This window comes from Ctenopharyngodon idella, chromosome 10, assembly GCF_019924925.1.
Source record: "Ctenopharyngodon idella isolate HZGC_01 chromosome 10, HZGC01, whole genome shotgun sequence".
In the NCBI taxonomy this organism is placed as follows: domain Eukaryota; kingdom Metazoa; phylum Chordata; class Actinopteri; order Cypriniformes; family Xenocyprididae; genus Ctenopharyngodon; species Ctenopharyngodon idella.
Genome location: NC_067229.1, coordinates 20,618,775 through 20,630,219, shown reverse-complemented (window position 1 = coordinate 20,630,219; position 11,445 = coordinate 20,618,775). Strand labels below are relative to the sequence as shown.

The 11,445-nt window shown below is 36.3% G+C and overlaps 1 protein-coding gene across 1 annotated transcript in view; it reads right to left on the bottom strand.

The window, feature by feature from the left end:
- psmd1 (proteasome 26S subunit, non-ATPase 1) overlaps positions 1 to 11,445 on the bottom strand; it is a 40,333-nt gene that overhangs the window by 26,576 nt on the left and 2,312 nt on the right. Inside the window, exons 4-16 of the mRNA XM_051911501.1 lie at positions 9,852 to 10,021; positions 9,204 to 9,412; positions 8,443 to 8,586; positions 8,134 to 8,360; positions 7,330 to 7,390; positions 7,101 to 7,229; positions 6,874 to 6,962; positions 6,704 to 6,782; positions 5,706 to 5,879; positions 5,508 to 5,619; positions 5,087 to 5,283; positions 4,061 to 4,156; positions 2,190 to 2,254 (exon numbers count right to left, since the gene is read on the bottom strand). Of these exons, the coding sequence (XP_051767461.1) occupies positions 2,190 to 2,254; positions 4,061 to 4,156; positions 5,087 to 5,283; positions 5,508 to 5,619; positions 5,706 to 5,879; positions 6,704 to 6,782; positions 6,874 to 6,962; positions 7,101 to 7,229; positions 7,330 to 7,390; positions 8,134 to 8,360; positions 8,443 to 8,586; positions 9,204 to 9,412; positions 9,852 to 10,021 (1,752 nt within the window). The remainder of the gene's footprint in view (positions 1 to 2,189; positions 2,255 to 4,060; positions 4,157 to 5,086; positions 5,284 to 5,507; positions 5,620 to 5,705; positions 5,880 to 6,703; positions 6,783 to 6,873; positions 6,963 to 7,100; positions 7,230 to 7,329; positions 7,391 to 8,133; positions 8,361 to 8,442; positions 8,587 to 9,203; positions 9,413 to 9,851; positions 10,022 to 11,445) is intronic.

Genomic DNA, 11,445 nt, shown 5'->3' with positions numbered 1-11,445 from the left:
AAAAAAGAAAGAAGTAGTATATGGGACAACACAACATGTTCTACCAACTGCACGCAAGATATCTAAAGGTGTAACATGCTTGTGATCGAAATCTGTGGTTGAGACAAAATAGTTGGAGCCCATGGATACCTGGCTAATTAAACCCTACTACTTCAAGGGATTTTTATCTTGAAACTACTGATTCTCCCGGTCAACAAATATTGACCTGACTATTTCAAGAATCACTCAATGTTCAGATGTTTTGAATGCACGATCGAGTATGTGAGTGTGTAGTGGACATGACCCTAAACTAATTAAACAGAGTTTTTAAGATTGAGCACGTTTACATGCACACCAATAAGCTGATAACTCACAAATATCAGCTTATTGAAATAACCAGTTTTCCCCATTTATATGCAAACCAGTAAACTGACCACACAAGTAAACCGCGTTTACATGACTATTAATAAATTATTATTATTAAATTGTTATTTTCCTGTAGTGGCGCCAAAAAAATAATAATTTGCGTATCTGACTCCAAGTATTCCATATGTTATGTCTGTTGTGATGTTAAATAAAGCTTGCAACATGTCAGAGAGAAACTTACGGCTCATATATTATTCTCTCATGCAGTTACAGATGTAGCATTTTGACTGAACCACTTCTACTTCTGCTGCACGAGATGAGAACAAATTTTTAAAATTTTCTGGGTCCTGAAAGAGTCTGCGTGTGACATATATTTCCTTCTTCCTTTCCTGCAAAATGCTCGCTCTGTCTGGAAAAAACTACCTGCTCAGACCGGTTTATACTTAAGCTAGTTATGACCTTACCCCAATAAAAGAAAACGGGATAACGCGTTTACATGACCACGTTCGATGTCGGCTTACTAAGCATAATCAGCTTAAGAACGTGCATGTAAATGCACTCATTGGCTACCTGACTTTGAAAACTTGTATTTTTAAACCAGTAAAAAATGTAGCTTTTCCAAAAACCATAAAAATAAATGGAGGACATGACAACTCATTTTTGGTTGAACTACTGCTTAAAGGGTTAGTTCACCCAAAAATGAAAATAATGTCATTTATTACTCACCCTCATGGCGTTCCACACCCGTAACACCTTCGTTAATCTTCGGAACACAAATTGAGATATTTTTGTTGAAATCTAATGGCTCCGTGAGGCCTACATAGGGAGCAATGACATTTCCTCTCTCAAGATCCATTAATGTACTAAAAACATTTAAATCAGTTCATGTAAGTACAGTGGTTCAATATTAATATTATAAAGCGACGAGAATATTTTTGGTGCGCCAAAAAAAACAAAATAGCGACTTTAGTGATGGCCGATTTCAAAACACTGCGTCATGAAGCTTCGGAGCATTATGAATCAGCGTATCGAATCATGATTCGGATCGCGCGTCAAACCACCAAACTGCTGAAATCACGCGACTTTGGCACTCCGAACCGCTGATTCGACATGCTGATTCATTATGCTCCGAAGCTTCCTGAAGCAGTGTTTCTATATAAGTCGTTATTTTGTTATTTGTTATTTTGGCGCACCAAAAATATTCTCGTCGCTTTATAATATTAATATTGAACCACTGTACTCACATGAACTGATTTAAATATGTTTTTAGTACCTTTACGGATCTTGAGAGAGGAAATGTCATTGCTCCCTATGTAGGCCTCACGGACCCATCGGATTTAAACAAAAATATCTCAATTTGCGTTCCGAAGATTAACAAAGGTCTTACGGATGTGTAACGGCATGAGGGTGAGTAATAAATGACAGAATTTAAATTTTTGGGTGAACTAACCCTTTAAGAATATGGCAGATATTTCCATAAAGTCTGTTGATCTGATAAACACACAATGCAGGACCACCAAGTAGGAGCAAAAAAGGATGGCAAAATGTGGGCACACTCTCACTGACAATAAAGCAAGTGTCACAGGGCACGATAGAAGGAAGTGATCGATTTCTTAATGGGATCACAATCAACCTCCGGCAACAAGCACCTCAGGAGACACTCCAACACATTTGAAAAGCGCTGTAGAGGAATGGACGGAATCTCATCTGTGTATACATTAAGGGCTGATTAATCAGTCACTGGCAAGCATTCTGAAAGCAGCTCGTCTGTTTATAATGAAGCGCAGGACGAGACGACAGGGAGCGTTGATGAGAGAGAGACGTGAGGAAAGGCAGCGCCATACCTGAACATGATGAATCCGATGGACTCAACGGCAGCCCTCCGAACATCATCGTTCACGTCACTCACCTGACAGGAAGAGGGGCGAAAAATCAGAATAGTGCATTCGGACAAAATATTAAACTCACTAATCTTAAAGAAGAACATATTTTTCTATAATATCATAATTAACCAAACACAAAACTTTGGTTTGATTGGATATTGCCAAATTTGCCATGTTGCCAGCTCTAAAATAAAAAGCTGATAAATTGAGAAAAATGTGAGATAAAAAAATATGCATGGCATTTAATTTTTTTAATTTTTTCTAATAAAATGTTGTTTCAAACAAAAATGTATTTTCCTGGGAATATTGGTTTATTTCATAATTAACAGGTTTTGACATGTCCACAATTTCAAATTTCCAACCTGTTATTCTTTTAGTCCTCATGCAAGCAAACTCTCCATTCCTTACTGAGCAATGGCTTAATTTAGCTCAGTTTGGCATGCAGATTATTTTCTTGCCATTGTATAAATAATCAAGTAATTAGGGATGCACCGAAATGAAAATTCTGTGCCGAAAACGAAACTGAAAATTCTGGATGCACTTGACCGAAAACCAAAACCGAAAATAATTTTAATTCTTTTTTTTTTCTTTTTTTTTTTTTTTTATTAATTGTATTAATATTAGACTTTTATTTAAAGTAACACACCAAAATTGGACAGAAAATATACTAAAATAATATTAAATATCGATATATTAATCTTCATTCAGTTTTATGCTAAGACAGATTTAACATTTATTTTTTGACCAATTACCAAAATAAAGTATAGTCCTACAAAGCTATAATTATTAGAGCATGTGAGCAGAGCATAGTGGGGAGTGGATCAGTGAACGAGAGGGTAGTGTCCTTTTGCCAGTGTTGCTCAGCACGGCTATACCACACCATGTTACAGCACAGTAGGGCTATTGCAAACAGAAACAAGCCTATTAAAGAGAAATGACATTTCGGAGTGTTATTTGAGCAAACTTTGCTTTTCCTGTGAGTGGTACACGAGTGGAACGTTTGCTTGGGAGACACACAGAGCGGAACACTGAGCAGAGCAAACTGAGTGCCGGTACAGACTTACCTGCTCGGCCAGAATCCCTTATAAGTTGTGCATCTTCGGTGCTGCTTGCAAAGTTTCAAAAAATTGCTGCATGAGAGTAAAAACCTGAGTGCTAAACACTGAGGGGTGGAGCGGCATATATTTTGGGCTCATATATTCAGCCTTTTTTCCTTTTTTCCTCGATAATTTTCAGCGGCTGAAATTTCGGTGCATCCCTACAAGTTATAATAAAAGTTGAAGTGCACGGGCTTTACCAGAGCCTGAATCTAAAAGAAAAACTTAAATTACAACACTAGCATATTCATGTTTTAAAGTTACAGAGTTCAAAATGTGCTGCAGAACAGGAAACAGAGAAAGCTCTTTTGATGTAAGTACAACAGAGTATGGAAATGTCGCCACCTGCAGGAAATGCAGGGTAGACCCCCTGCTGAACAAAAAAAGAGCAAAAAAGGATGAAAAAAACTACACTACATTCATTAAAAAAAAAAAAAAAAAAAAAAAATGCAGCACTTTTTTTTTTTTTTTTTTAATGTAAAATCTAAATGTCCAAAAAATAAATATCAGACTATTGCCTTTTTGAATGAACCAATTCTCAAAAAAAAAAAAAAAAAAAAAAAACTGACTTGTTTGGTAATATCTAATCCAATAAAGCTACTCTCAGGTCATTCATACTGATTGTCAAACGGTCAATCTCAAACAGTTTTCTTTCTTGTAACTGAGGAATGACCCTTATATTTATTGGTGTCTAATAATACTTAATGTTAGTAACATTTGCTAGGGTAGACTCACAGCCACGTGTAGCAGTCGTCGAATGGCTTTGTTGTTCCCAGAGCCGCAGTATGCCATGGCCACTGTGTACATTCCCGAACGGCGCAGGATGGGGTCCTGTCAGGACAGTGAGATAAAACAGAAGCTCAATGTGCTGCCTGCACGCAAGAGCAGAACCTCAAGCTGCACAGTTAATACATTCACAGAATAAACATAGCTTTCTGAAAACAGTTAAGACCAGTGTTGGGGGTAACGCATTACAAGTAACTTGAGTTAAGTAATCAGATTACTTTTTCAAGTAACTAGTAAAGTAACTCATTACTTTTAAATTTACAACAAAATATCTGTTACTTTTTCAAATAAGTAATGCAAATTACTTTGTTTTCCCATGTATTGACTGACAGCCCTTGTGTCGCCATGTTGAGAGAAATCAGGAGTAAGTGCAGAGGCGTTGTGTGTAAACATGATGGTTATTGTAGTTCTAGATTAAATGTGAGCATTTACTCATCTCACTTGCACAAAAATAGAGTCAGTATTTCTCAAAATGAATAAAAACAGTGAAATGCAATCAAAAATGTGATCAGCCTGAAGCCTATTCATTTAACTTTGGGTGTGAAAGGGCTTTTACATTTGCCAAAAATAGAACTTTTTTGTTGTTATAAATAAAAAAAATAAAAAAAACCAAGCTAGCCAGGTGACGCAACGTAAAGCAAAGTAACTAAGTAACGCAATTAGTTACTTTTTTAGGGATTAATGCAATATTGTAATGCATTACTTTTAAAAGTAACTTTCCCCAGCACTAGTTGGGGAAAAGACTACAAGGAATATATTCTGCCTGGTAGAGAGAATTAGCATGAAAGGACATCAGACATCAAAAATAATCTAGAAAATGGTGATATGAACCATTACATTTGTATGAAAAATGATACAATCAAGGGGAGGAACTGCCCTTAAGGTTTTTCCTTTAATATTTTTTATAAAACCTCCCAGCAAAAATTTAAATATCTAAAAAGTTATACAAAATATTAAATTAAAAACAGTGCTCACCTTATCTCTGCATAGACTCTCAATTAGAGCATCGGCCTCTTCCATTCTTCCGTACATTACCATGGCAATGCCAACAGCCAATCCGCGCAAGATCTTCTCGTGTTGGGTCTCCTGAGCATAACCCACCATGTCCTCTATCGCCTGGGCCGACTTTGAGCCCAACATCACTAGCCCCAGAGCAAGGCCAGCCGCCTCTCCTGAGACAACACCAATTTAACATGACAGTGAGATTAACCTTGAAATATAGAGTGGTTGTTGCCCATTTAAAACTGAACGACATTATGCTGAAGTATTCTGGGTGGTCGACTTGTATTAATCATTAGTAATAGTGATGCTTGCTTTAGAGAAATCTACTAACAAAAATAAAACTTTCAATAATAGTGATATACAATGCATCTGAAATAAATGATATGTTACGTGCCTGTTACTGCGTCATCTTGATAGAGGTTTGATTTAAGCAGATCATAGACATCTTGGCGAGCAGTGCCCAGGGCAGCTAACCCGAGACCCAAAGCGCCACCATGACGGACAATCTGAAAAGAATGAATATGGAGAATTATTCCTGCTTTTTGGAGTCGCAGTGCTGCAAAACTTTATTTGAATGTGATTATGCACTTACATCATTACTGGCACTCTTGAGCTGGCTCAGAAGGTAGTCGATGATGTCCCCTCCATGATTAGCATGGATTAGCCCAAGGGCATACAGACCTCCCCCTTCTTGATAGGCTGATCCAGGTGAGGTGTCTTTGGGCAGGTAAGTCGCCATTAGCTGTAGTGCTTCCTTTTCATGGCCCTGGACGCAAAAGCAAGTACAGTTAGCAATGAAAATGAAAAGGTTACAACAATAAAGATATTATTTTTTAATGAAGGAAAAAAATATATATTAATGGCAGTTTCCACAAATAGTACTAAATACCACCTTCCTGCTATGCTGGAATGTTCTATGTTTTGTAATGGCAGAAAGTGATGAAAACGTGAAACGCAGTATAACACAATTATACTATTGAAATAGTTTAAAAGTTTTAAATATCTTTTAAATCAATTATCATGGCAAAATTGGGTTCAGACCAGACAATCAAGTGTGAAAGCACCCTAAAACAAACAGACAGAAATCTAAAAAACAAACAAAGAAACAGAAATCTAAGACAGACAGAAAACTAAAACAAAGAAACAGAAATCTAAGACAGAAAACAAAAAAACAAATCTAAAACAGACAGAAAACTAAAACAAACAAACAGAAATCTAAAACAGAAAGAAATCTAAATAAAACAGACAGAAATCTAAATCAAACAAATGAACAGAAATCTAAAACAGACAGAAACCAAACAAACAAATCTAAAACAGAAATCTAAAACAAACAAACAGACAGCCAGAAATCTAAAACACACAGAAAACAAACAAAAATCTAAAACGGACAGAAATCTAAATCAAACAGACAGACAGACATCTAAAACGGACAGAAATCTAAACCAAACAGGCAGAAATCTAAAACAGACAGAAATCTAAATCAAACAAATCTAAATCAAACAAATCTAAAACAAACATACAAACAGAGTAATAGATAACTAAACTGTTCCCTATTTGTGGAAAGTGCCCTGAGCATATGATGATGTTAACCTTGTGAATGACACCAAGACTAGCTGTTGCTGTGAATTTGGCCCAATTAGTTGCTCTCGCTAGCCACTCCAAATTCTCTCTGTAAAATAAAAAGATGACAATTCTCATCTGTTTTCTTATCTACATCAAGAGGCCAAATTTTGATTAGTAAACATGTGAATGTGCTTTACCGTAGAAACTGATCACTTGTTGTTCCTGTGTGCATGAATGAGTTTGCAATGACCGTTGCTGTGTGACACACCGAATTTCGAACTGCATCCTGAAATGAATCAGAAATAAAGCTATACTTAGCTTACGAAGTATACCAACATCTGGAATTTGATTCATGCTAAAAATTACACCAGCTTACATCAAAGATCATTAGAGTCTTAAATCAATTAAAGAGCTGGTTTCTCACCTTTGTGTTTTTGAGAATCATCAGGTCTGTGTTGTTGTTTCGAATGAGGAACTGAAGGTGCAGCTCAATGGCCATTTCACCGCTTAGTATTTTGATCATTTTTGAGTTCTGGTCTTTTGGCTCGTCCTTCTATTTTAAACAAATATTTAAAAAAATAAATAAATAAAACAGAGACATTTTATACAAGCCTAATATCTGATGAGTTAAAAGACTTAAAGTGAAGACTCACCACATCCGCAGCCTTTCCAGCAGGAGAGCTTCCAGCTTTGTCTTCTGTCTCCATGGCATCACTGTAATAAGGACAATATTCCTTATATGTTCTATATCAGCTCATATTTTTTTATTGTGGAAAATACAGCACATTTCGAACCTTTCTGTGAAATAACCTCACAAAGCTGAGTTACAATAATTTTAAAAAGGCTGAATTTCATGAAAACAGTAACCCAAAATCAAAAAAAGAAAAAAGAAATTATAAAAATGTGCAATGAAATTAAGCCTATTTTAAGGAGAATTGTGATTTATTATTACTGTATTACAGGAAAAACATTGTACAATGATTTTTTTAAAGGTAGTATAATAATTATTACCATGATGTATAAATAGGCCTACTTTAAATAAAAGTTTTTTTTTGTTTGTTTGTTTGGTTTTTTTTTTTTTTTGCATTAAACTAAATGCAAATTTGGGGATCAAATTGGCTTAATTTTCATGACATTTTCACATGACATAAATATGATGTGAAGCTCATGCAAGAGCATTTCAATATTTACATACACTTCTTGCATCACGTAAGACATCACGTAAACGCAACCATCTCTTGAATGCTATATTAGTATTTTTCCTTGCACACACCTATTATTTTGCTTCAGAAGACATTATTCATCCACTGGGGTCGTATGAATATGCTTTTCGGAGCTACAACATTTTGGTGCCCATTCACTTGCATTATAGAGATTTTTCTAAAATCATTGATCAATTCACTCATACATCAATGATACACAATTATGAAATCAGTAACATGCCCTCAGTCTCCCACCTGTCTTTCTCTTGGGTGGGCACAGTGCCCGTGTTGGTGGAGCCGGGCACAGAGGGGATGGGTGTGCCTACGGTCCGCAAGTTTTGAATGACAGAGGACAGGAACTGCTGGCTGGCGCTCTCATACAGGTCAAAGCAGATCTGATAGGCCATCAGGAGGTTATCCTCCTTCACAAGCTTCTCCAAAATATCACTCACAGCTTGAGGGTCGTCAAGGAAAATCAGACACTACAATGAAAAAGAAAGATGTTAGAGAGGAATCTCTGAATGTTCAGTAGAATAAAGCTGAAGTACACTCAGGACAAGTCACCTGGCAAACGTTAATGAAGTCAGGCTTCTCCAGGTTCATGTACAGCTTGACGAGAACTCGAAGAACTTCGTTACGAAACTTCTTGTTCTGCATGAGGGACATGCAGATCTTCAGGCTGTAGGCCAGCAAACCACCAATGTCATTCTGTAGGAAAACAAAACATGGTGAAAACTGGTACTGAAATCGTTGCGGTTATGACATCACATCCACAAGCTCATTAACATATAACTACCCACATCTACACAACAGTCTATTTTAAAACATATTTAAAATATTTTTCAAATATTGTCCACAAATGTGGTGCAACAAACAGGAAATGAGATCATAGAAGGGACTACTACACTACATTTTTATGACAATGCAAGTTTAGCTCAGTTTGCAAAATGTTACATATTTAATTTTTTCATTTTCAGAAGGTAACCCATCGAGCTTTTATGTTGATGGGTTGCCAGCAAATTAAAACATGCACTGCTGGTTTCAGAGTGAAGCTCTGCACTGTGTGTTCATTTACACACTCATAATATCAGGTGTGTAAACACTACACTTCACTTTGAAACTGGTAGAGCATATTTATTTAAATTGCATCCTGTGCGATTTGACAATCGCACCAAGCCAAATTGCGATATGGATTTATTTTTTATATATCAATCATGCAGCCCTAACATACACTCATAATCTGCACACATCACTCTTAAACGATCACCTCAACAACACTACGAACCAGCAATATTTAGTAAAGATTCTGCAGATAAATAACATACAGATTCCAAGATGGTTTTCTCAAAGATGTCCAAGCGTCTGGTCTCCAGTGCGATGCCGATGGCTTGTTTGTATTTATGATCTCCCAGGCAGCGCTGGAACATCTTATTGACGATTCCCTCCAGACGAGGATCGATGCTTTTCTTCTCCTCATCCTCTGGCAGCTCGGCATTCTCAACACGCAGTTTGGTGTAATGATCGATACACTTGGCTGATGGGTGAAGAATATATACACACTAGCGTTCAAAAGTCGCATTTATTTGATCAAAGGTATAGTAATAATTATTTGAGATTGTAAAAATATTTCACAATCTCAAATAACTGTTTTCTATTTGAATAGAAATATTATATTTTCAGCATCATTACTCCAGTCTTCAGTGTCACATGATCCTTCAGAAATCATTCTAATATGCTGATTTTATGCCCAAGAAACATTTCTGATTATTATCAATGTTGAAAACAGTTGTGCTGCATGATATTTCGCAGAAATCGCAATACATTTTTATTTTCAAAAGAACAGTGTTTATTTGAAATAGAAATCTTTCGTAAGATTATAAATGTCTTTGCACTTTTGAGCAATTTAATGCACCCTTGCTGAATAAAAGTATTCATTTCCTTTGAAAACATTTCAGAGATAACTAATCACTTACCAATAATGGTCTCCACATATTCGGAATCGTCAGTGACGTTGAAGAGATCTCCAGCACCCAGCGCATAATTTAAAGACTCCTCAAAAGCACCGAGGTGGTAAAAGACTTTAGACGCCACCAGTGCGGCAAACTCTCTGCTACGAAATGTCTCATCCTCATACAGGACCTCACTGATAGAGAAAAGCACATTTCATTACAATCTAAAACACTCATATGAAATGTTTTAGGACAAGCTCATTAATGTCTTCATCTACAGACATTTCATTCCAAACCTGTATGACTTTTTTCTATGGGACACAAAGGAGAAAATTAGACTGGCTGCTCTTTTCTGTAAAATAATATGATTTCAATATTATGGAAAATAGCAGCTCAGACATTTTTCATATTTTTTCCTTGTTTTCATATTCATAACATATGATAAAGTTAAGCAACATCACACGACCAAGAGTGCTGTTTTCCTGAATATCATCACGATTGAAAATGTGACTGATTTCATATGACAGTTCAATAAACAAGTAGTTACAGGATTAGTTCACTTTCAAATGAAAATTTGCCCAAGCTTTACTCACCCTCAAGCCATCCTAGGGGTATATGACTTTCTTCTTTCTGATGAACACAATCCAAGATATTTTAATAAGTACCCTGACGCATCCGAGCTTTATAATGACAGTGAACAGGGGTCACGAGTATGAGCTAAAGAAAGTGCTTCCATCTACATCCATCCATCATAAACGTGTACTCCACATGGCTCCGGGGGGTTATTAAAGGGCTTCTGAAGTGAAGCGATGCGTTTGTGTAAAAAAAAATATCCATATTTAACAAGTTATCAAGTAAAATATCTAGCCTCCGCCAGACCGCCTTCCGTATTCAACTTGCGAAGAAAGTGTAAACTGGCATTGTGTCAGTTACACTTTTTCCGTAAGTTGAATAGGGAAGGTGTAGGACGTAGCGTAAGCTTTTTGAACGTGAAGAGTTTTACACTTTCTTTGTAAGTTTAATACGGAAGGTGGTCTGGCAAAAGCTAGATATTTTACTTCATAACTTGTTAAATATGGATTTTTTTTTACAAAAACGCATCGCTTTGCTTCAGAAGGCCTTTATTAACCCCCCGGAGCCGTGTGGAGTACACGTTTATGATGGATGGATGTTGATGGAAGCACTTTCTTCAGCTCATACTCATTAATCCCACTCACTGCCATTATAAAGCTCAGATGCTTCAGGATATTTATTAAAATATCTTCGATTGCGTTCATCAGAAAGAATAAAGTCATATACACCTCGGATGGCTTGAGGTAGGGGAGGGCGATATGAGCTAAAATTCATATCACGATATTTTCCACTGTCCAGACGATATCGATATTATATCGTGATATGAGAAAAAAAAAATTTGGAATCACTTTTTAGTAGACCTTATGTATCTTAGGGATGGGAAATGGAATCTTTAGGCACCTCACAATCCGATTCCGACTGTAGGAGTCATGATCCAATTCCAAAAGGATTCTTGATAATTTTTTTTATTATTAATTCATTTGTTTTTTAATTATTTTTTTTAATTACATGTGGAATTATAAGTAGCCTACTTTTCAAATAATTA